The sequence below is a fragment of the Apodemus sylvaticus genome, chromosome 9 (assembly GCF_947179515.1).
Source record: "Apodemus sylvaticus chromosome 9, mApoSyl1.1, whole genome shotgun sequence".
In the NCBI taxonomy this organism is placed as follows: domain Eukaryota; kingdom Metazoa; phylum Chordata; class Mammalia; order Rodentia; family Muridae; genus Apodemus; species Apodemus sylvaticus.
In genome coordinates this window covers 7,857,340-7,882,907 of record NC_067480.1, presented here as the reverse complement: position 1 = coordinate 7,882,907, position 25,568 = coordinate 7,857,340, and the positions used below count along the sequence as shown (strand labels likewise).

At 43.1% G+C, this 25,568-nt stretch overlaps 1 protein-coding gene across 7 annotated transcripts in view; it reads right to left on the bottom strand.

Moving 5' to 3' along the window:
* Nucleotides 1-17,452: 17,452 nt before the first annotated feature.
* Ankrd12 (ankyrin repeat domain 12) overlaps nucleotides 17,453-25,568 on the bottom strand; it is a 107,718-nt gene continuing 99,602 nt past the window's right edge. For 6 of the 7 annotated variants that reach the window (XM_052193498.1, XM_052193499.1, XM_052193496.1 and 3 more), the window contains 2 exons: nucleotides 23,614-23,709; nucleotides 17,453-22,021 (listed from right to left, as the gene is read on the bottom strand). In XM_052193498.1, coding sequence (XP_052049458.1) covers nucleotides 21,836-22,021; nucleotides 23,614-23,709 — 282 coding nt within the window. In that variant the 3' untranslated portion in view covers nucleotides 17,453-21,835. The remainder of the gene's footprint in view (nucleotides 22,022-23,613; nucleotides 23,710-25,568) is intronic. The other variant, XM_052193501.1, reaches the window with a different exon arrangement.

The window sequence follows — 25,568 nt, the reverse complement described above, 5'->3', positions numbered from 1 at the left end:
TACGCCTAAGCAAGGGAGGTTTTTGCTTAGGTGTAACCAACAAAGTCCTGCTTGATGGACCCTGAAATGATGGGCCAAGGTCACATGACCGAGACTCATCCACATCAAAAAGATCACCAGGACTCACCAGGGAAACTTGGGCTCAGCCTCTTTTCCCTATACAACTCAGAGAGTCTTACGAGCACTCTGAAACAGTGTTCTGCACTTGCCAGTGTGATCATGCCCTTTATATAATAATAATAATAATAACAACAACAGCAGCAGCAGCAGCAGCAGCAAATAGTAATAGTGATAATAATGCTCTTTTCTTGACTTTGCCGCCAGCTTCTCTTTAGTTGGCTTTCTGGGATGGAGGTGGGGATGGGGGCTTGAGCCACAGGGACTCTTAGAAGTTGGGGCTTTTGACCCAATTCTGTATTGGTTCTAAAAGATGGGGCAGGAGCAGAGCAGTGGTGGCACACGCCTTTAATCCCTTGGGAGGCAGAGGCAGGTGAATTTCTGAGTTTGAGGCCAGCCTGGTCTACAAAGTGAGTTCCAGGACAGCCAGGGCTATACAGAGAAACTGTCTTGAAAAACCAAAAACCAAAACCAAAAAAAAAAAAAAAAGGTGGGCAGGCTAGGAGCCTCCTTACTACCCATAGGAGGCCGGGTGAGGGGTCCCAGTGTAAACAAAAAGCCAGTAAAAATGGGAACACCTCTCTGTCAGGTTCTGGTTAAGATGTCATAGACTCATTTCTTCTTTCTTGAGTGGATCAAATCCGCCGATTTTACAGATTTTGAGTCAAAACAGCATCAGTTTCTCAGCCTCTCCACCAGCTTGAGTCAGGAAGTGAGGGTGGCAAGCCCCGTAGCAGCCCACCCCACTCTCCAATTCTCCTCTCTGCTCTGTTATCCCCACCGCTGCAGCCGCAGAAAGAGGACAGAGGCAGAAAACCAATGTCTTTCAAAGTGGACTCTGTTTTAAGCAGGAAGAATGTAGACAGGATTGCTATGAACTGATCTCCGAGGACAAAAGCTCTTAAGCACCTACTAAGAGACAGTGTCTTTCAGTAAATTGACTCTCAAGGACCAGTGAAATATTTACACATGCCCTTCACAAAAATGACATGGCTTACTGCTGCCAAAAATGTTTGGTAGGCCCAAACATTTGTAGATGTTTATGAATTTGTTTTCACTTTACATTCCACCCTCCTGAGCATAGACACATAACATGTGTGGCTGAGGAGACCCCAAATGGTGGCCCTTGACGATAAAAGGATTTTCTACTTTATCCTACAGATGTTGTTCCTGCTTGTGCCCCATGCCTGTAATCATTAGCAGTTGGGAGACCACACAGGAATTCTGTGAGATCCAGGCCCCAGTCTAGCCTTTAAAATGAAAGAAAGCCTGTCTCACAACACTATTTCTTTAGTAGTATATTGCTACTGGTTCCTTGAGCCCTGCAGAGTCACATATTTACACATTTATAAAAATTACAGAAAACACAATCCTCAATACTGTTATATGTTATATTTTTAAAAAAATCTACATGTTCCTTTAATTTTTTTAAAAAAATTTTTTTTTATTTACATTAGTGGTCTCCCTACGTGTTTGTCTATGTGAGGGTGTGAGATCCCCTGGAACTGGAATCACAGACAGTTGTGAACTGCCCAGGTGAATGCAGGGAACTGACCCCCAGTGCTCCTAACTGCTGAGCCATCTCTCCAGTAATATTTTTGAGAAACTTCTCCAGTATTATGATAGTTAATCTTGTCCACGTGAATTGAGAGACATCTGAGAAGTTTGTAAAATACACCTCTAAGAGAGTCTATGAGGGAGTTTCCAGAGACAGCCCTCCAGGGCTCTGAGCTAGGCAGTAGTTTAATCTACAGATGGATTTAAAGCTTGAACATGCATTAAGGTATGTAGAACTGAGAAAGGTAGGGCCTGTCCAGAGGAACTGAGTTCTTGAGGGTATGCCTGTGAAGGTCTTGTTTGTTTGCTTGTTTGTTTTATTTTTTTTTGGGGGGGGGTGGTCTCAAGACAGGGTTTCCCTATGCTGTCCTGGAACTCACTCTGTAGACAAGGCTGGCCTCAAACCCAGAAATCTGCCTGCCTTTGCCTACCAAGTGCTGGGATCAAAGGTATTCGCCATTAAGCCTAGTGCCATATGCCAGGACCCAGAGATGGACTTGGGTCAGAGACCTGTTTGTTTCTCTTCTTAGCATGTTCATATTGGACACATCTCTTTTTTTTCCTGCTTTTTGTGGTTTTCTGACTCTTTAATTGGTATCTGGAGGACAGGGGGCCAAGACTAGCATTTTAGGGCTGCCAGAGTGCAGGATTTGACACTAACAGCTCTGCTAATTCAGGGTGGGGTGTATTCACTGAATGACTTAACAGAGATATGGATCTGAGAAACACAGGGTGGGTCATTTATGTGCCAATCTCTCTGATAAGCACTAGCTATTGCTAAGTATATAAATCTGGGCAGGTAATTTAATGCCCAAGTATTCTCATTTATAAAATGGAGATTTAAAAAAAATGTACTCGGATCCTCTGCCACAGCGCACCATATCCAAGCGGCAGAGGAAGCAGCTAACCACACAGCAGTGCAGAGAGGACAGTCAGCACAGGTGAGACCTGCCCTGCTGCTCAGAGGAAGCAGCTGGAAACCCTGAGTACACAAGAATCTAAGAGCATCCTGGGACAGGAGTCTTCTGTTTTCTGCCTGTACCCAGAACTGATCGGGGCCACAGAGCTACATACCCAAAAACAACCACAAGAGAGCTGGTCTTGCAGGATTATCTACATACCTGTATATGCAGAGAGAACTGGTCTCCCAAGAGACCAGTTCACAGATACACAGGCTTGTGTGACAGACAAGCCACTGTCAGAGAAAGCAACACCAGCTAACACCAGAGATAACCAGATGGCAAAAGGCAAACACAAGAACATTACCAACAGAAATCAAGGCAACATGGCACCATCTGAACCAAGTTCTCCCACAACAGCAAGCTCTGGATATCCCAACACACAGCAAGATCTGGATTTAAAATAACATCTCATGATGCTGATAGAGGATTTCAAGAAGAACATAAATAGCTCCCTTAAAGAAGTACAGGAGAACATGAGTCAACAGGTAGAAGCCCTTAAAAAGGAAACACAAAAATCTCTTAAAGAAATACAGGAGAACATGGATCAACAGGTAGAAGCCCTTAAAGAGGAAACACAAAAATTCCTTAAAGAATTACAGGAAAACAAACAAAAAAGTGAAGGAACTGAACAAAACCAATCAGGATCTAAAAACGGAAGTAGAAACAACAAAGAAATCACAAAGGGAGACAATTTTGGAGATAGAAAACCTTGGAAAGAAATCAGGAGTCAGAGATGCAAACATCAACAACAGAATACAAGAGTCAGAAGAAAGAATCTTAGATGCTGAAGTTACCATAGAAAGCACTGACTCAACAGTCAAAGAAAATGAAAAATGCAAAAAGCATGTAACCCAAAACATCCAGGAAATCCAGGATGCAATGAGAAGACCAAACCTGAGGATTCTAAGTATAGAAGAGAGCAAAGATCTACAACTTAAAGGGTCAGGAAATATCTTCAACAAAATTATAGAAGAAAACTTCCCTAACCTAAAGAGAGAGATGCCCACGAACATACAAGAAGCCTACAGAACTCCAAACAGACTGGACCAGAACAGAATTCCCCCTGTCACATAATAATCAAAACACCAAATGTACTAAACAAAGAAAGAATATTAAAATCAGTAAGGGAAAAAGGCCAAGTAACATATAAAGGAAGACCTATCAGAATTACACCAGACTTCTCACCAGAAACCATGAAAGCTAGAAGATCCTGGGCAGATTTCATACAGACCCTAAGAGAACACAAATGCCAGCCCAGACTACTATGCCCAGCAAAACTCTCAATCACCATAGATGGAGAAACCAAGATATTCCATGATAAAGCCAAATTTACACAATATCTTTCCACAAATCCAATCCTACAAAGGATAATAGGGGGAAAACACCAATACAAGGAGGGAAACTAAACCCTAGAAAAAGCAAGATAGCAATCTTCTTTCAAAAACCCCAAAGAAGATAACCACTCAAACATAAAAATAGCATCAAAAATAACAGGAAGTAATAATCACTATTCCTGAATATCTCTTAACATCAATGGACTCAATTCCCCAATAAAAAGACATAGATTAACAGACTGGATACATAAACAGGACCCTACATTTTGCTGCATACAGGAAACGTACCTCAGTGTCAAAGACAAACACTACCTCAGAGTAAAGGGCTGGAAAACAATTTCCAAGCAAATGGTTCCTGGAAACAACCTGGAAACATTCTAATATCAGAAAAAATTAACTTTCAACCTAAAGTCATCAAAAAAGATAGAGAAGAACACTTCATACTCATCAAATGAAAAATCCACCAAGAAGAACTCTCAGTTCTGAATATCTATGCTCCAAATGCAAGGGGACCTTCATTCATAAAAGAAACTTTATTAAAGCTCAAAGCACACATTGCACCTCACACAATAATTGTGGGTGATTAAACACTCCATGCTCATCAATGGACAGATCAGGGAAGCACAAACTAAACAGAGACACAGTGAAACTAACAGAAATTTTGGACCAAATTTATTTAACAGATATCTATAGAACTTAAATCAAAAGAATATACCTTTTTCTCAGCACCTCATGGCACCTTTTCCAAAATTGACCATATAATCAGTCACAAAACAGACCTCAACAGATATAAGAAGATCGAACTAATTCCATGGCTCCTATCAGATCACTATGGAGTAAGGGTGGTCTTCAATAGCAACAAAAACAACAGAAAGACCACATACACATGGAAGCTGAACAATGCTCTACTCAGTGATGCCTCAATGAAACAAGGAAAGAAATCAAAGACTTTTTAGAATTTAATGAAGACACGACATACCCAAATTTATGGGACATAATGAACGCAGTGCTAAGAGGAAAACTCATAGCTCTGAATGCCTCCAAAAAGAAGCTGGAGAGAACATCGCACCTGAAAACACTAGAAGAGAAAGAAGCTAAATACAACCAAGAGGAGTAGATGGCAGGAAATCATCAAACTCAGGGCTGAAATCAACCAAGTAGAAGCAAAAAGAACTATACAAAGAATAAACAAAACCAGGAGCTTGTTCTTAGAGAAAATAAACAAGATAGATAAACCTCTAGCCAGACTAACCAAAGGGCACAGAGACAGTATCCAAATTAACAAAATCAGAAATGAAAAGGGAGATATAACAACATAAATGGAGGAAATGAAAAAAATCATCAGATCCTACTACAAAAGCCTATACTCAACACAACTGGAAAATCTAGATGAAATGAACAATTTTCTGGACAGATACCAAATACCAAAGTTAAATCAGGATCAGATAGACCATCTAAACAGTCCCATAATCCCTAAAGAAATAGAAGCAGTCATTGAAAGTCCCCCAACCAAAAAAAGCACAGGACCAGATGATTTTACTGCAGAATTCTATCAGACCTTCAACAAAGACCTAACACCGATACTCTTCAAGCTATTCCACAAAATAGAAACAGAAGGAACACTACCAATTTGTTCTATGAAGCCACAATTATGCTGATACCAAAACCACACAAAGATCCAACAAAGAAAGAAAACTTCAGACCAATTTTCGATGCAAAAATACTCAATAAAATTCTTGCCAACCAAATCCAAAAACACATCAAAACGATCATTCACCACAATAAAGTAGGCTTCATCCCAGGGATGCAACAATGGCTCAATTTATGGAAATCCATCAATGTAGTCTACTACATAAACAAACTCAAAGAAAAAAAAACACATGGTCATTTCATTTGATGCTGAAAAAGCATTTGACAAAATTCAACATCCTTTCATGTTAAAAGTCTTGGAAAGATCAGGAAGTCAAGGCTCATACCTAAACACAGTAAAAGCAATATACAGCAAACCAGTAGCCAATATCAAACTTGAGAAACTTGAAGCAATCCCACTAAAATCAGGGACTAGACAAGGTTGCCCTCTCTCTCCATATCTTTTCAATATAGTACTTGAAGTTCTAGCTAGAACAATTAGACAACAAAAGGAGGTCAAAGGGATACAAATTGGAAAGGAAGAAGTCAAACTATCACTATTTGCAGATGATATGATAGTATACTTAAGTGACCCAAAAAACTCCACTAGAGAACTCCTACAGCTGATAAACAACTTCAGCAATGTTGCTGGATATAAAATTAACTCAAACAAATCAGTAGCCTTCCTATACTCAAAGGATAAGCAGGCTGAGAAAGAAATTAGGGAAATGACACCCTTCACAATAGTCACAAACAATATAAAGTATCTTGGTGTGACTCTAACCAAACAAGTCAAAGATCTGTATGGTAGGAACTTCCAGTCTCTGAAGAAAGAAATTAAAGAAGATCTCAGAAGATAGAAAGATCTCCCATGCTTATGGATTGGCAGGATTAATATAGTAAAAATGGCCGTCTTGCCAAAAGCAATCTACAGATTCAATACAATCCCCATCAAAATTCCAACTCAGTTCTTCATAGAGTTAGAAAAAGCAATTCACAAATTCATCTGGAATAACAAAAAAAACCCAGGATAGCTAAAACTATTCTCAATAGTAAAAGAACTTCTGGTGGAATCAGAATCCCCAACCTCAAGCAGTACTATAGAGCAATAGTGTTAAAAACTGCATGGTAGTGGTACAGTGACAGGCAGGTAGATCAATGGAATAGAACTGAAGAACTGGAAATGAACCCACACACCTATGGTCACTTGAGCTTTGACAAAGGAGTTAAACCATCCAGTGTAAAAAAGACAGCCATTTCAACAAATGGTGCTGGTTCAACTGGCAGTTAGCATACAGAAGAATGTAAATCAATTCATTTTTATCTCCTTGTACAAAGATCAAGTCCAAGGGGATCAAGGACCTCCACATAAAACCAGACACACTGAAATTAATATAAAAGAAACTGGGGAAGAGCCTTGAGCACATGGGCACAGGGGAAATTTTCCTGAACAGAACACCAATAGCCTACACTCTAAGATCAAGAACTGACAAATAGGACCTCATAAAATTACAAAGTTTCTGTAAGGCAACGGACACTGTCAATAGGACAAAATGGCAACCAACAAATTGGGAAAAGATCTTTACCAACCCTACATGTGACAGAGGGCTAACATCCAATATATACAAAGAACTCAAGAAATTAGACTCCAGAGAACCAAATAACCATATTAAAAATGGGGTACAGAGCTAAACAAAGAATTTTCACCTGAGGAATATCAAATGGCTGAGAAACACCTAAAGAAATGTTCAACATCCTTAGTCATTAGGGAAATGCAAATCAAAACAACTGTGAGATTTCACCTCACACCAATCAGAATGGCTGAGATCAAAAACTCAGAAGACAGTAGGTGTTGGTGAGGATGTGGTGAAAGAGGAACACTCCTCCACTGCTGGTGGGATTGCAAGCTGGTACAACCACTCTGGAAATCAGTTTGGCGGTTCCTCTGAAAACTGGGCATAATACTACTGGAGGACCCTGCTATAACACTCCTGGGCATATACCTAGAGGATTCCCTAGCATGTAATAAGGACATATGCTCCACTATGTTCATAGCCGCCCTATTTATAATAGCCAGAAGCTGGAAAGAACCCAGATATCCCTCAATGGAGGAATGGATACAGAAAATGTGGTACATTTACACAATGGAATACTACTCAGCAATTAAAAACAATGAATTCATGAAATTCTTAGACAAACAGATAGAATTAGAAAATATCATCCTGAGTGAGGTAACCCAGTCACAAAAGAACACACATGGAATGTAGAGCTAAATGAGATCATGTCAAGTGCCCAGCACATAAGTGCTTGCCTCATCTTCTGTCCATTTGTGTAAACTGAGAATGAATGGGGTTGAGCTGGCTTAGGAGAGCATCAGGAGTGATCTAGTCCAGTCTGCTGTCACCACTAGGTATCTATATGGAAGTGGCAGTCAGACATGGAGTTGGGCACTCACACAGAGGTTTGGGTTCATGACTGGAATGTAGGGTATTAGTGATGCTGAACACCACAGGAAGGGGTGAGTTCCAGAGGCAGAGTCACGGGGAACTCTCTGAAGACTGCTGAGAAAGAGAACTTTGGAGTCACATTGTGGTACCTTATCTGTGTTAAGAGAGAGATGCTGCCCTTGGCCCCAAGCCTAAAATGATGCAAAAACATCTCTACACAGAATGGAACAGAACACACAGCTGTGGGACTTTCTGTGAGGGGCCCGAATGAAGTGGCTCAGACTGCCTGTTCTCCAGCTTGGAGGCACCAACTTGCTGAATGACTGTTTTGCATTGATTTTTCTTTTCATCTTTTCATGTGTATGAATATGTTTTTACATGATTACATGTGGGGTATCAGGTACACATTTCTGTGTGCATGTAGAGGCCCAGAGTTGAGATCTAAAATCTTCCTTGATCAATCTCTCCATCTTCCTCTTATTATATTTGCTCCTCCCCCACCAGAACTGAGGACTGAACCCAGGGCCTTGTGCTTGCTGGGTAAGAGCTCTACCACTGAGTTAAATCCCCGAGTCCCAGCCTTGGTCTCTTAAGTGTCTTTCAGTCAAGCTCAGAATTCCCCTATATTTCAGTCAAGCCCAGAATTCCTAGGCAGCTTGCTGAGAGTGGAGAGAATCCCATGGAACTACATTCAGTGTTTATATGGATGCCGGTGGTCTGAAGTCAGGTCCTCTTGCTTGCCTAGAAACGTGGCTTTAGGGCTGGAGAGACGGCTCAGTGGTTAAGAGCACTGACTGCTCTTTCGAAGGTCCTAGGTTCAAATCCCAGCAACCACGTGGTGGCTCACAACTATCCTTAAGGAGATCTGACTCCCTCTTCTGGAGTGTCAGAAGACAGCTACAGTGTACCCAGATACAATAAATAAATAGTTAAAAAACCTTAACCCTAACTGCTTTAAAAACAGAGTCATCTCAGCCCCACACATGGAAGGCCGCTGGACCCACGATGGCCGCTGGACCCACGATGGCCGCTGGACCCACGACGTGAGGAAAAAAGAAGGAAGGCAAGGCAGTGGGATGAAAGCCACTGGAGACCAAGTCTCGGGGGCAGTGGCACTGGTTCACCCTCCTTTGCACTCTGTGGCCCTGGGGTTGTGCAACTGTAGTATGATGAATCCGCTGATATTTGTTTTGGAACTGACTGCAGAAATGTGATCTCTGACATTAATCACCAGGAACGTGAGCATAATTGGCTGGCTCTGAAGCAAAGGCTGGATGATACCAGCACACAGTGGATCCAACTGAACTAGAAGGGGGAGGAGGAGGGGGAGGGGGAGGAGGGGGAGAAGGAGGGAGAGGAGGGGGAAGGAGGGGGAGGAGGGGAAGGAGGAGGGGAGAAAGAGGGGGAGGAGGGGAAAGAAGGAGGAGGGGAGGGAGGAGGAGGGGAAAAGGAGGGGGAGGAGGGGAAGAGGAAGGGGAGGAGGAAGAGAAGGGGGAGGAGAAGGAGGAGGGGGAGAAGGAGGGGAAGGGGGAGGAGCAGGAGGAGGAGGGGGAGGAGGAGGAGGAGGAGGAATTGTTTTGGCTTTGATGAGATTCCAAGATCAGCACAAATGCAGCCAGCCTGCACCAGCAGAAGGGTCAGGCAGAGCCTGTCTAGAAACACAATCCAGTCACTCCCCAGAGAGCTTCCAACCCGAGAAGAAGAGAAGAATTGAAGAAGAGCATCCAGGAGCCAGGCAGCCCAACTCCCTCAGCTGGGAAAGGGGAGTGAGGAATGCTGGGAGAGTTTGTGGCCAAGACAAGCACAGGTAGCTGGGCTCCAGCATGGATGTGTTAATTGTTTATCCCGCGAGATGGGGGTGGGGGGGGAAGGCTAGACCTGAAGGTACAGAGACAGGGAATCAAGAGAGACAGCCGCAAGCAAGCAGCTGTGGGGAAACCGGAAGTAGGGGGATATGGCTAAGCCTACAGCAAAAACATCAGCGTTCTATGGCAGAAAAAGAGGCTGGCTGGCTCTAACTCCATTCTTAAGACACCCATGAGACTGGCTCTTAGCAGCACGAAGTAGGGTCTCGTATTCCAATCAGTTCTCTGGCCTGAACCTGAGTAAGTTACTGTCCTGAAGTCTACAGTGACCGGTCTCTCTGTTCTTATTTGTATCTCAAAACCTAAGCCACAGTCTGGTGTTGAGTTAGAGAATGTGAATGCACCCTGTGCTGGAACCTGACCATTCATGGAGCCGGTCACCATAGCTCTGTGACTGGCACAAGATAGGTGCTCACGCGCTTAATAAAGTAATGTCGACACAAGGAGATTTTTGGAACCTTGTCCAAACTCAGAGAACAACTTAAGCTAATTAAAACCAAACAATAAGAGAAAAACCACAACCAGATGATAGGGGTGATGCCAAAGAAAACTGCAGAATTTAAATCAGCTAAGTCTATCTCTGGCCAAGTAGCATCCAGTCTACCTTTCAACATCACCTGGGAAAATGACCTTGATCATAAGTCCTATATATACTTTGGCTCCTGTTGCTTTGAAAGCAATCAGCCCCGAGACTCAAGTGTCCTAGCATGCTTCATTCTTTCACAGGGGTTCAGGAAGGGGTCACCTAGGGTTCAACCCTCCAGATCTCTTGTGCAAGTTTGGTCCTCAGAGGGAAGCTGGCAGGAAGTAGGTCATCGTAGAAGAGAGAGGACAGGCTGAGGATGACTTGTGGCTTTCCGGCTTGAACTTCTGGCCGTGTCATTTACAGGAACTGAGGAAGAGGGACAGCAGGTTTAGGAGTGGGAATCAGGAGGGCCAGGAATGTCTGGTCTGTGCTGTTTGTTGGGTATTCTTGGGGAAATGACAGAGTATTGGCTGACAAGAGGGTTGGCCCGGGGTTTGGGCTAATGGTTTAAATTCAGGGTTGTCCCTAGGAAAGAGCTTGGTGCCTGGCCCAAGGACCGGGGTGAGATTCCAGGAACGTGTAGAAGAGAACCGACTCCCGGCGTTGCCCTTTTTCTCTACATATGTAGTGACACTTGCCCTGACCCTCACAAGATAAATAAGTAAATAATATTTTTAAAAATACATTAGTTGGATACTCGATTTGTTAGTAAAAAATAAAACTTATAAAATTTAAACGGAGATAGATCTGTGTGGGTGAGCGATGCTTCCGGAATCTGTAGGTTATTAACAAAAATCACAGCGCGACGACTGGGCCACCTCCCTGTAAACCGCTGGGGTCCTCAGAGCCCTGCGCTGTGGGCCGCTCATCACAGCTAGACAGGAAGGCCCTATTGCCGGAGACGCCGGAGACATTGGCCATGGGTCACAAGGAAGCAAGTGGAGCTTGGCTGGAAGCTTTCTCCTCCTGCCTGAGACTCACAGCACAGAAAGTGCACTGCAGGCTGCCTGAGAATCATTACCACAGTGTGACGCGGCTGCAGACCCTCCGGCCAGGTAATTATGAGCAAACTCTTACGCATCAGCAATGTGCTAGAGGGTGGCTAAAGGCTTTCTGAGTGGATCTGAAGACTGCTCCACAGGAGGGATTCACCCCTGATCCTGTAAACCCACCCAGCAGTCACCTGCTGAGGGAGTCAGAGGTGCTAGTGGAGAAGTTACTGCGGTTGATAAAAAGACACGGCGTACCCGGAACTCTGTCTTCTAAAAAACCACACTTATGTCTGTAGAATAGGGTAGCTATTAGCTTTGGTCAGAGAAGCTTCCTTTTTGCAGAGGTCAAGTGGTACCTTCAGAGGTTTTTGTAACTGGTTAAAATGGGAAGAATAGATGACCGTTGAATATGAAGCCATAAACGAGACATCTATAAACACCCCTGCCCCACTTGTGAGGCTGAGGTTACACTGCGGGAGAAGCAGTTGGAGAACTGAGGAAGCAGAGGAGGAGTGGGAGGAGGGGAGCCACCACACCGACTTCTGAACAGGAGGAGTGGGAGGAGGGGAGCCACCACACTGACTTCTGAACAGGAGGAGTGGGAGGAGGGAGCCACCACACCGACTTCTGAACAGGTCACGGTGGCTGTAGAGTTGGGCTTCAGGCAGCTGTGACTTCTCACACAGGATCTTCACAAGACCGGGTCTGTCAACAAGTCTGTTGTTGAAAAGGGAGGGGCCCATGATGTCCCAGACTTCCCTGAGGATTTACTTAGCCAACAGACGGTCAGAGTGGAAGATGTTCTTCAATTGTGTAGCCACTGGTTAGATTCCCAGACTTTTGTAAACAGTCCTAATGACACTCACTGGGACACACACAGCCACGAAAGAAGAAGGGGAGGTTAGATAGGAAATTAAGGGACAACGAGCTTGGGGTGGGGACAGGAGAGGGTAAGAGGGTGTGTGCGAATGGCTGAACTATGTTATAGATGACTATGAAAATGTCCAAGTGAAATCCATTGTGTTTAATTAATGTATGCTAATGATGTAAGAGTGCCGGCTAAGGAAGGGATTCGAGGGAGGGTGAGACTGACAGAAATTGGACACTCACAAATGAAACTCTAAAAAGAGAAGAGGAAAGAAAAAAAGTAAATTTGTAATATCTTCTGGGAGCTGGAGAGATGGCTCAGCAGATAAGAACACTGACTTATCTGTGTAATTTCTGGTAACCATGTGGCAACTCACAACCATCTGTAAGTCCAGTTCTAGTGGACCCAACACACTCGCACATACATATGCAGGCGAAACATCAATGAACATAAAACAAAACAAAAGTTTTCTCCAGACATGGCTCCACAGTTAACAGCTCTCGGCGACTCTCTAAGGGCTCGTTGCAGCTCACCATTGTGTGTAACTCCAGTCCCAAGGGATCTGAAGCCCTTTTTTGGCCTCTGGCCACCAGGGACATAGGTGGATGCACAGATGTCCATGAAGACAGAATAACCACACTCAAAATATTTGCCAGGCATGGTGGTGCATGTCTTCATCCTAACACAGAGGCAGGAGGAGTTCTGAGTTCTAGGCCAGGCCGGTCTGTCCAGGACAACCAGGGCTACATAGAAACCATGCCTGAAAACCAACCAATCAACCCAGCAAAAATCTGCAGAAATTTTACACTTTTAATATTGAAATCTGTCTCTTCCCCCATAGTTTTTCTTAGTGGGGTTTATAAATTAATTGTTTCAAAGACTCATCTTTGGGTTTTGCTATTAATCACAACTATTTTAAAATATATTCTTTAGTTCTTAAACAGTTACAACTTTTCTTGTATTTTTTTTACTTGTTTTTAAATGTAATTTCACTATGTAAAGATTATATCCTGAAAGATTTCAAGCTTTTATAATTTAGAAATTTTGTTGATGCTTGCTTTTTTCTGTTGCAGGAGATCTCTCTAGAATAAGCACTCTGACCCCAAGAGTGGGTTACAGATGTCACTGGTGGCCTGAAGCCAAGACAGTTCTCGAAAAGGTTTCATCAGTTCAGTTTGCAACCCTGGTTTAGAGTCTAAAGCCACAGGGCAGAGTGGCCAAGCTGGCTAAGAGTTTATAAACGTGTATAGGGAAGCCAGCCTTTTGCTTTTAAAGCTATGAGTCATAGTTGACAGGTCTAAGTGTGAGTCATAGCTGACAGATGTAAGTGTGAGTCACAGCTGACAGGTGTAAGTGTGAGTCACAGCTGACAGGTGTGAGTCACAGCTGACAGGTGTGTGAGTCACTGCTGACAGGTGTGTGAGTCATAACTGACTGGTGTAAGTTTGAGTCATAACTGTCTGGTGTAAGTGTGAGTCATAGATGACAGGTGTAAGTTGAGTCATAGCTGACAGGTATAAAGTGTGAGTCATAGCTGACAGATATAAAGTGTGAGTCATAGCTGACAGGTGTAAAGTGTGAGTCATAGCTGACAGGTGTAAAGTGTGAGTCATAGCTGACTAGTGTAAGTTGAGTCATAGCTGACAGGTGTGTGAGTCATAACTGACTGGTGTAAGTTTGAGTCATAACTGTCTGGTGTAAGTGTGAGTCCTAGATGACAGGTGTGTGAGTCATAACTGACAGGTGTGTGAATCATAACTGACAGGTGTGTGAGTCATAACTGACAGGTGTGTGAGTCATAACTGTCTGGTGTAAGTGTGAGTCACAGCTGACAGGTGTAAGTTGAGTCATAGCTGACAGATATAAAGTGTGAGTCATAGATGACAGGTGTAAGTTGAGTCATAGCTGACAGGTGTAGAGTGTGAGTCACAGCTGACAGGTATTAAGTGTTTGTGGTTAGGTTCAGTTATTTTTTCAGGTTAGTCTGTTCCAGGTAGCAAATGCTGTCATGCTTGGCAGTGAGTCGTACAAGCAGTGCTTTAAGTCAGTCCAGGAAGTGGTCTTTTCTGTCTTACTCTATTTCAATATGGTACAGCTAATTATTTCTTCTGAGACAGGGTCTCCCTATGGAAATGCAACCTACTTAAATTTTTGTCAGAACTTGTTTTATCAGGTCTTCCCCAGCCCCCTCTATCCTGTATATATCCCTACTCCTATCCATGTCTGTCTTCCTGTCCCTAGCCTTCCCTTCTCCTTGCTGTCTTCAGCCACCATTAGATTCCTGTGAGATTACTGGATGTTTGGAGGTGCCTGACTTAACCACAAAAGTCTCTAAAATCTGAATCCAGATTTTACCCCAGTTATCAAAGGCAGAAATCAGATTCAATGCATGAGAAAGATCTGGGTATTATTAGTGGCCCAACACAGCACAGATGAGGGTGACCTTTACAAGTTCAGAGTAACCACAGGCTGACAAACAGCACGTCCGGGCAAGGTGGCTTCAGTCCTGTAACACAGATCCTTAGTACCAGGTCCTTGCAAATGGAGTTCCCCAGGGGTCTGCAAGCTGAAGCGGATGCCTTTATTTGGAACTCATGATCTCTGAGGCACAGTCACATTGTGCCAAATGGTCTGTGAAGTTGCTAAGTGGCAGTCTGTTATTTGAGAGGTAGTCATTTGATGCCACAGCAGCGTGGGAAGCCTCACCTGAAGAGCCTTTCCCTCAGACTCTGCAGACTGCACAGAGGGCATGCTGGCTCTGGGCTATTGCTGCACTGTCCAGCCAGGCTGCCTCTGCTGCTTCCCAGCTCTGAGGCTGGGCTAACAACAGTTCTCCTGAAGAGTCTGCTGTGAAAGGTGATCTATCAATACCAGCTGTCTTCAGATAGTCTGACTAACTCAGCCTCTATCTAGAGTAGTCTCTCTCAGACATCAGAGGTCGGTCCACACCCTTCCCAAATGCAGCCTGCTGGCCACTCTCTGGTGGCCCCAAGCACTGAGCCCTGGGGACGGAGCTGTGTGGGTTCCGCAGTGGTCTGAAAGGGTGGCTGGCTGGAGACCTTTCGAGTGCGTGAGGAATCCACGAGGACCCACTGGGATCTGCTCTTGCCCTGTCTGCTCGGTAACTGTCCTGAGGATCTCAGAAGCATGAAGTGCGGTAAGGGGCCTGTGAGAGTTCTCACCATCCAGCCCAGGCAGGAGAAATGGCGGTCAGAATGTAGTTAATGGGACAGCAGTGGGTTTCGAAATTATCACTCCAGGGGCAATGGTATCCCTGGGGTGGGTTTAAGCTTCCTGTAGGAAGTTTTGTAATCATCAGAACTGTCTGCTGAGTACTTTAAAAAAGAATGCCCACTGTTTACAGTATCAGCATTGTAAGCTTCCAGCCTCTTGAGGCCATGGTTTGTGTGTGTGGTGTGTTTGTTAATTCTGATTAATTATGGTTAATTTTTCCCAAACCCATCACCAGCCAACACAAGAGTAACTTCTTTCTCTTGTCACATATTTACACAGCAACTCTTGGGGAAGCTTGCAATCCATTTTGAGCTATTATTTTTCAGAAGTGCCAACTCTAGGCCACCAAATCTCAAAATGTGGACTGGTCAGAGCCTCCAGCTGGGGGCTGAGACAGTCTGCCAGGAAAGGCAGGGTTTAAACTGTTCAGGTCCAGGGCTGAGGCAGATGCACCCATCTGTGTCCTTCAGATTTCCTCTGCCAAGCTCTGTTTAAAACAAAAAGCTGGTATCAGGGGTTGGATGGCTCAGATGTTAACAACTGCTCTTCCAGAGATGGCGTGATCCGCCGCACACGCGTGTGTGTGTGTGTGTGTGTGTGTTTTCCTAGAATCACGCTCTGGCCCTCAGGCTAGGCACCAAGCTCCTTCACCTACTGCCATCCTTGAATTTTAACCACTAGTCCAAACCCGAGTGCCCTCCTGTCTGCCAACACTGTCGTTTCCCCAAGAATACCTAATAAACATTCGTGGATTTATATGCAGGCATGAGACTGCTATGGCACACACGTGGAAGCCATAAAATAACGGGTACGTGTATGGGGGAGTGTCTGTTCTGGATTTCCACCACGTGAATTCCAGGGATCGGACTCAGGTCACTAGGCTTAGTAGCAGCACCTTCATCTGCAAAGGCATGTTGCTGGCATCATGAACTTGTTGATGTTACACAGTAAAATGTGTCAACATGTGGACGGCTATCTATTCTACTGAACTGGTATTCTTCAAACTTCAAATGACCATAAAGTGACTGTCACCAACCTAGGGAAACTGTCCTCTGGGTCTGAAACACAGACACGACCACCAGCTTTTGGTTTATGGCATGGCTTCCGCTGTCCTCGCTGATGAACACACCTTCCGATCGAGTGACCGGCTCGGTCCTGTGCCAGGAGTCATGTACGTGTGTGGGCATAAAGCTTGGCTGTAACAGACAGCAGGGCTACAGAAAGAAAGCGCTGATATGGAGGAAGAGGATAAGGACACCCATCACTGGGAAGATGGGGGTGGCAATTGTGTGCCGGATGAGAACAGAGCCATCCAGAGCTGACAAAGGACCCATAGGCACTGGGAAAACCACCGACACGGCAAGGCAGCTCCAAGAAATGAGGAAAATAAAATAAAGTCAGGTATGGTGGCCCGTGCCTTTAATCCCAGCACTTGGGAGGCAGAGGTGGGCAGATCTCTCTGAGTTTAAGGCCAGCCTGATCTATGGAGTGAGTTCTGGAACAGTTAGGGCTGTATAAAGAAACCCCGTTTCAATACAAACAAAACCCACAATGACGAAATGACATGTACAAACAGTTTCAATAAGCTCAACCTCATGAATCACTGGAGGAATACAAATTAGCCACAAGGTGTTATCAGCAGATTGGCTAGTGACTGACTGACAATGTTATTAGTCCCAACCCCCAACCCTCCAGTGCTGGAAGTAAACTCAGGGCATCTAGGGCGCCAGACCCCAAGATACCAGATGCTAGGGAGACTTCAGAGCAACCTATCTTTCATACATGGTGTTAGTGGCATAAATGGTGCATTCACTTTGGAGAACTCTCGCTTTGCAGTAAAGATAAACACTAACCTAAGTGGTGATATGATTCTATGTGACAGTAAATACCTAAGAGAAATAAAAAAGAAAAGCAGATTCCATTAAAGTTTCCATGTCCATAGGTTTATTCACAATACCCCAAGCTGTAAACAATCCAAATACTAAGAACAAGAGAACACATTTGTACAGTATACTACTTATTAAAAATCACTACTTGTTATTGATATACGAAACACATATCAATTCCAAAACCTGCTTAGGGAGGAAGGTAGACACAAGGGTATGCTACATGAGTTCATTTTCATGACCTCTGAGGCCAGGTAGAGCTAACACACGGTGGGGAAGGCGAGACGCTCACTGGCTGCCTCTGACAGGGAGACAGTATGGACTGAGGCGTGAGGGACTTTCTGGGGGTGATAAAAACTTTTTGTATTGATTTGGGTACTTGTAACAAGGAGTTATCAAACTGCTTACTTAGGTCTGCATTGTTTAAAAAATTAGATCTAAATCATAACCATTTTAAAAAAAGTACTGACAGATGTAAAGTGGAATGTGGGATTATAAGTGCTTTTTCACCCGTGAGTCTATCCTACGTATGCAACGTTATTCAAAGATGTGAGGGGGTAATTAGCTACATAAAGGCTTTTCTATGCTAGTTGAAGATTTGGTTATAGTAACCACTTTTTAAAAATGAATTTTGAAAAACAAGTGTGCTTGCCATTTCTTAGTAACATGATTGCATGTAGTAACACTGATTCCCCATGTGAGCAAATAATTTTTGTAGGCAAAAATCCTGTCACATTCTTTCCTTTGACAGAAGTACGTCTCATGATCAAGAGCAGTATCACTGTCTCTGTCGCGGGTGCACACGTGTACTCACGGGGAACCTGGCAGTCTTCAGCTGTCCTCCTTACTGCTTTTGCAATAATACTTTTAATTTCCTAAGAGTTAGAGCAGTTCGAGTGGGTGGAACTGTTCACTTTATTGGTCCAGTTTCTTTTATGAACCTTACTTTTCATGACTGGACAAATTCTGGTGACTGTTTCTATGGGGTCTTAAACTCCCTCCTTAAGCACAGAGAAGACTTCCAAGAAGCCACCAATAAGTTAATTAGAGAAAATTTTAGCTGGGTGTGATGGTGCACACCTTAAATCCTGGGACTTGGGAGGCAGAAGGAGGTGGATTTCTGAGTTTGAGGTTAGTTTGGTCTACATACTAAGTATCAGGCCAGTTAAGTCTACCTAGTGAGACCCTGTTTCAAATACAAAACAAAACAAAACAAAAAAATTAAACATTACACATATCTTCAAAGATTATTACTTTTTTACTTCTTGCCTTAACTGTTTAAAAATTTACTGATATTGTTGTTGTTTTGAGACAGGGTACAATCTGGCATTGAACTCATGGCAATCCTCCTGCCTCAGTTTCTCAAATGCTGGGATTACAGGCATGAAACACCTGCCTTGTGAAAAAAAAATTTTAATGGTGAAATGTTTCCTTAACTAGTCAACAGCCTTTCTGAGAATTTTGGGAGTTTATATGCGAGAGCAGTAGAGGTAGAATCAAAGACAGAGCTCACTTTCTGAAAAGAAAAGGAAATTATCTTTTATCTTACCCTGAACTCACTTTCTTGGATCACTAGAATTTCAAGTGCCACTCACATAAGGTTCAGGGGGCTTTGGAAAGGGTGCAGCATGCCTCCTGCTTACAGTTCATCTGTGAGACCTCTCGACTTGGAGTATCTGGATGGGACTGGTTTCACAAAGTGAGTATTTCTGCAGTCTTGCTGGAGGCCCAGTAAACATAGGTGCTTCACTTAATTACACAGGAGAAGAACATTAAGTAAAAAACACTGAGCACACAGTTCACTCTTACGTTTTCTATAAAAATATAACTCTTTATTAAATAACATGCACAAATATTAACTAGTCATTTATTAAACAGATATGATTTAGAACAAGACTTAAAGAAATACAAATCCTTAGGAACACTCTAATATCCTGTTCATGATGTTGGGACAGTTTAAAAAGAATCACTGATTAAGTTAAACATCCTCACTTTCCTTTGAGAATCCAAACCTTTTAGGTAAATACTCCATTCCGAGTTTTCGCCTCCACTATTTCAGACCTTCACAAAGTCTCTAACACCAAGAGTCCTTAACTGTGTGTAACTCACACATCCACTATGAAGTGCAGTGACAGCTATCCCGACGGACGGACGGACGGACGGACGGCGTGCAGAGGAAATGCGTAGTACAGAATCCAGGCAGAGGCTCCGGCTGGCTGAGCCGCGGTGGCAGAGGGCGAGCACTGTGGTAGGACTGGAAAGCTGGGCTGAGGGCGGCACCTGGGATCCCTGCTCTCGTGTGGCGGATGTCTCTTTTCCCAGGGCTTGTTCTGTTCAGTCAGCACTACTTCCCTGCCGGCTCCCTGGTGGGAGCATCAGGGAAATGCTCTACAGATTCCCTTTTCTCTTGCTCGCTTCAACATTTAATCTTTTTTAATTTTTGTAATCTGCCACACGAGCTCATCAAATTTTCTTTCTAGGCGAAAGTATAAACAAACTTTGCATTAAGTTGGTTTTGTATTAAAAAGTATTGCTTTTATAAATTAGCTTCTAATGTTCCCAGCCTTAACAAACATAACTTCAAAAAAAAAAACCAGTGCTTCAAAGTCTACCCTGCCTTTCTGGCCCCATTTACTCAATGAAAGGCCAAAATCTTTCTCCTAGCTTTCTCAGGGAACGACACCGACCTTTGTCAGACCCCGCACGTGTGTTTCACACTGCGGCTTTATTGCGCATGCCAGTACAGTAAGAATACAAATATAAACTGATGTAAAAACTCAAAAATCCCTAAGCTTAATATGTACCTTTGCACTAAAAAACTTACTGTTTTCTTTTAGTAGCTGGAATTTCCCACTTGTGAGCTGAACTTAAAGCATTTAAGATATATTCATATATTCTTTTTACCACTCCTTATCAAAACTGGAATTATCTAGTATTGTCTCATAACTCCATTCAATATTGCGGCAGATTTCACAAATGTTTATCCCATTTGCCTATGATTTTGGACTAACCAAATTTTTGGTTCCAAATGTTTCCCAAGTTCAGTAGTAGGTTTTATACCTGAAGTTTTCCTGAATATCTAATCTACTTCAGATCATAGGAGAAATTATTCTAGGTATATTGCTCATTATTTTACTATAAAAGCATAGCAAATCTTATTTCAATTACAAAATTTTGCAAATTACACATTTTGCATTTTGATGCAAGGAAAGAAGACAATATATTAATAAAATGTCATGACTGCTTCAGGGACTGGAACATTCCTAGACTTTTACTTCTCTGATGACCTAGCATCTCATTTGACTGCAGCATTCCGTGTTTATTTTAGAAGTGCAAAGGCTATTAAGCTTAAAAGATTAGATTTAAGCAATGTAAAAAAGTTTACAATGATTTAACATGACCAATAAAATTTATTAAACATATTTACATATATTCACAAGTCCTTTCGTAGTTAAGTATTAAAATAGACATTTACAATTTCAGAATTTCCATTCAAAGGCATTTGTTGTTGTTGTTTGGGGGAAACAGGCTTTCTCCAGTGAGAGGAAGAAAGAGCTAAAGCTTCTGTGTGTGATGACTACCCCTAGGTAAGGTGTGCAGCAGAGTCCCCGGCTGGCTCTCACAGGACACTGGCATCATAAGAAGCCTCACACTGCCTCAGGTGTCATTTATGGGAAGTCAAATTATAGAAAGCATGCAGTAAAACTGAGCCACCATCTTGACTCACGTTATGGGATGGACGCAAGCTAACTCAAACACATGCAGACCTTACTTTAAGGTTAACTATCGGAACACACTACTATTACATTCCAAAAACTACAACTTTGGTCCAACAGAACAACAGTTTTACAATTATCTCTTTGTACACATTTTGAGGGTCAGTTCCTTGTATACATCTAACCATTAATTACAAGATATACAATATGTATAAAATAAGTTATTAAAAAGGAAGACAACATTAAAACTTTCAAAAAAGAAAGCTGTACAACTGATTTACAGATAAGATAAACTGAAGGCTTCTGTGCCAAGGCTTTCTTCTGTGTCAGAGCATTGGCAGGGCCAAGCACCCCTCATGCACCCGCAGAGAGTTGAGTCTTGTCATCTGTGTCTTGTTACTTGGAGTGCTAACAACTTCCAGTGTTGTTGACAGATTTCTCAACTTTTTTAAAGACCTACTCAATTTGTTCTAATGCAATAGTTACCTTTCATCAATATAAATAATAGTTTTCTGTTAGAGTATTTGGATCAAAGATCCAAAATATTTTTCTTTATTTTTATAAAATGACAGTGTTCACTACTTAACCAACTTTAGTTAACGTCACTAACAACTGTAAAGGCGTGGTACCCGGGTTTCCTTACAAGGTGGTACTCCACGGTCTAATGTCTAGAATGGCTGGCTAAGATGATACCAAGTACTGCTATATAGGAGTCAGTTCAAAGTCGTCATTCACATCGACAAGGGGGACATAGAACTCCTGGATCTCATAAATACTGATGGATTTATAGGTGGCAGGGTCGAGCTCCTGGAGTTTAAGCTGCCACTCTAGTCTCTGGACGGCATTTAAAGCTGCAGCTTCGTGTTGCTGCCTCATTAAAAGACAGGTCTATTTGAAAGAAGAGAAGACTTGATTAATCTGTTACACTTGCAGGATAACCACACCCCCAGCTCCGTTAGGCCTGACACAGATGCACAAGGCTATGACAGTTCACACCACATGCCCTTCAGGCCTCTGTTCACATCGATGTGGCCCTACCTCTGGGCCTGCCACTTCATATTCATCTATTTAATTTGGGCTTGCTAATCTTCCTTGAAATTATGAGATTCTGAATTATTGAAAGAATTGTAAAATCTAGACAGAAATGCTTTAAAATTTCAGGTCAGGTTTTTTTTTTTTTTTTTTTTTTTTTTTGGAGACAGGGTCTTGCTGTGTAGTATAGCTGGCTTCACACTTAAAGAAATCCTCCTGCTTCTTTGTCCCAGAAAGCTAGGATTTCAAGGGTGCATCACTGTGCAGAATGCACTTGTTTTGTCCTCCTATTCTTCGTGTTAGGAACTGGAAGCAGACAGTCATATGGGATAGGGAGTACAAACACATACACAATGCCTCTCTATGTGGCCCTTGGACAGACTTCATTGTGTGTACATGTTTCCATGTGGACATTACATGTGAGTAATGGTGCCTTTGGAGGCCAGAGGCCTCAGATCTCTCTGAAGCTGGAGTTACAAGTGGTTATGAGTCAGATGGCAGAGGAAGTGGGAATCAAATTTAAGTCCTCTCCAAACTAGTATGTACCCTTTGCCACTGAGCCACCGCTCCAGGCCCACCATGTTAGTTCATAAAATAGGGTTATGTTTTTTATTTCCTATTTTTCAGTTGTGGTTCACAGCAAATATTTGTAATTAATGTTTCTTTTTCTGAATATTTATCAATATTGGTGATGTCTTCTCTCTCTCTCTCTCTCCTCCTCTCCCCTCTTTCCTCCCTCCCTCTCTTTCTTTTTCTCTCTCCCTTCCTCCCTCCTCCCCCCTCTCACTCTGTAGACCAGGATGGTCTTGAACTCAGAGATCTGCCTGCCTCTGCCTCCTGAGTGCTGGGATCAAAGATGTGTGCCCCCCCCCCCCCAGCCTACTGATTTCTAAGGACAGAGAAACATTAACCCAACTAACTAACTAATTTGCTAAGTATGGGTGTTTTGTCTGCATATATGTATGTGTACCACATTAGTGCCTAGTGCCTGTAGAAACCAAAACCCAGAAGAGGGCATTGGATGCCCTGGAATTACAGATGGTTATGGATATGGATAGATCCTTTAATTAGAGTGCTGAAAATAGATCCAGGTCCCCTGTACGAGCAGCAAGTACTCTCTTACTGAGAGCTACTGCTCCATCTCAAAGGAAGCTTCCATTTAACCTGGTTTAAAAGGGAGGCAGCTTGGTTGGTGGAGTGCTTGCTTGACAAACACTTGAGGTCAATCTGCAGCACCACATAAAACTGGCGTGGTGGTACAATGCTGATAATGCCAGGACTCAACAAGAAGTAGAGGGTCTGAAGCTCAAGGCTAGCCTTGGTTTCATATCCAGTTCAGAGATAGTATGGGACTCATGAGAACCTGTGTCAGAACAACAACAGACAACAGCCATGCATGCACACGCACCCACACAGACAAGAGCGGCCGTGCATGCACGCATACCCACCTTTAGCTTGTCAAATTTATCATCCACATCTTGCAACCAGGACATGAACTGTCTTGCATTGAATCGATCTCTCACAGAAGTTTTGCTGTCATCAGACTAAAGAGAATGCAAACACTTTAAAGCCCTTTAATATCTCATGTATTGTGCATGCCCCACTTTTGTCAGTGATAGAAATATATTTCTAAAGAGAGAGTTTAGTGAAGCTGTCATTTCTCTATTTAGCAGACAGGGTGCTTCAGGATTCTGAAGACACAGTGTTTAGTTTGAAGTGGCATCCTGCGGCGTTCTCAGAAAGGCATGGCATAGGAAGTACAGTGCCCGCTGTACTTCGGCTAAAGTTTACCATGCATACAGAAAAGGTAACCATGTGGGAGGCACTGGCATCAGAGGTAATAGTTCTCCCAGGATGCATCTTCCTAAGTGCTCTTCTAGCAGGACAGTGGGGGCTCAGAAGGTAAAGGGGCTGTCACACAAGCCTGCTGACATGGGTTTTATCCCGAGGACTCAAACAAAGCTGGAAGCCAGAACCCACTCCACAAGCTTGTCCTATGATCTCCACCAGGTGCACACACAGTTCAAGCAAAAAAATCTCAGTATCAGTTTTATATATATTTTTTTTAAATTAAAATTTTTTTTTAAAATTTCAACTTTGTACCTTTCTGTGCAACTTTGGACTAACTATACACTCCTAATTTTTTATGGTATATTTTGATATATCATTTTTTAAGGATTAAAAATACCCCAAGGCTCTTATCATAATGTTTGTGCATACACAAGGTGCCCAATGTCACACTCTTAGGACTGGCATTTAATAAGTGTGTCAAAGCACATTGTCGGCATTTCCTCCTTGGTCTTTAACATTACAGGTTTACTGTGACGAGGAATAGGGCCTACTAAAAGGTGAGCTGGGCCTACACAAGGATGGGCTTTACTCTATACCTGGTTCTCCACAGGCCATCTGACAGGACATCAGTCTGCTACTACAACCAGTAAATGGGCTCTCTCTGGACTCAGTTGTCACAAATGTAGACTGTTACAGGCGGCTGTCCTTGTCAAGGGATGAGCCTCACACCCTGGGATCTCATCAAGCTTAAATTCTAACTTGAAGTCTGGTAGTCTGGTTCACTAGAGAAATTTAGGTCAGGGTATAATAAGTGACTTAAATTACCAGAATGCCCTTTCCATTAACAACATATAGTTTATTTTTTAGAGAGCTTAACATACTTGGGTGGTTCTCTAAGGAAAGGGAATATAGTTAGAAGCAGAGATACCTCTACCTGAATATGGAAACACCCCTTCCAGAAGCCGTTTGTGACGTTTAGTCCTCTAACTGTTCAGACAGACTGGATCAGCCTGTTACATCTCTGATGCGAGAGTCTGAGTTTGCCAGGAAGTCACTTAACTTTTAAATTCTTGGGTATGCAAGTTTGCTTGCTGCCAAGCTTGGTGTGCTCAGTTCAAGCCACAGGACCCACGAGGCAGGGCAGGAAAGAACCAACTCTTACAAGCAACCTTCATATACATACTATGGCATGCAGGTACACAGAATAAGTAAATAAATGTAATAATAACTTTTTTTTTTTTTTTGGTTTTTTTGGATTTGGTTTTTTCGAGACAAGGTTTCTCTGTGTAGCCCTGGCTGTTCTGGAACTCACTCTGTAGACCAGGCTGGCCTCGAACTCAGAAATCCACCTGCCTCTGCCTCCCAGAGTGCTGGGATCACAGGCGTGCGCCGCCACCCCCCCCCCCACCCCGCCCGGCACTAAAGTATACTTTTGCTTATGTTTTTAAGACAGGATCTCATTACATAGTCTAGCTTAGTCTCAAACTTGTGAACTTCCTGCCCAAGAGATTGTTTGAATGCTGAGATTACAGGTAAGAATCACCATGGCTGGCTGAAATTCTCTTTTTAATCCATCAGAGGCTAAGCATTTCTCAGCCTAACTGTGTTCCTA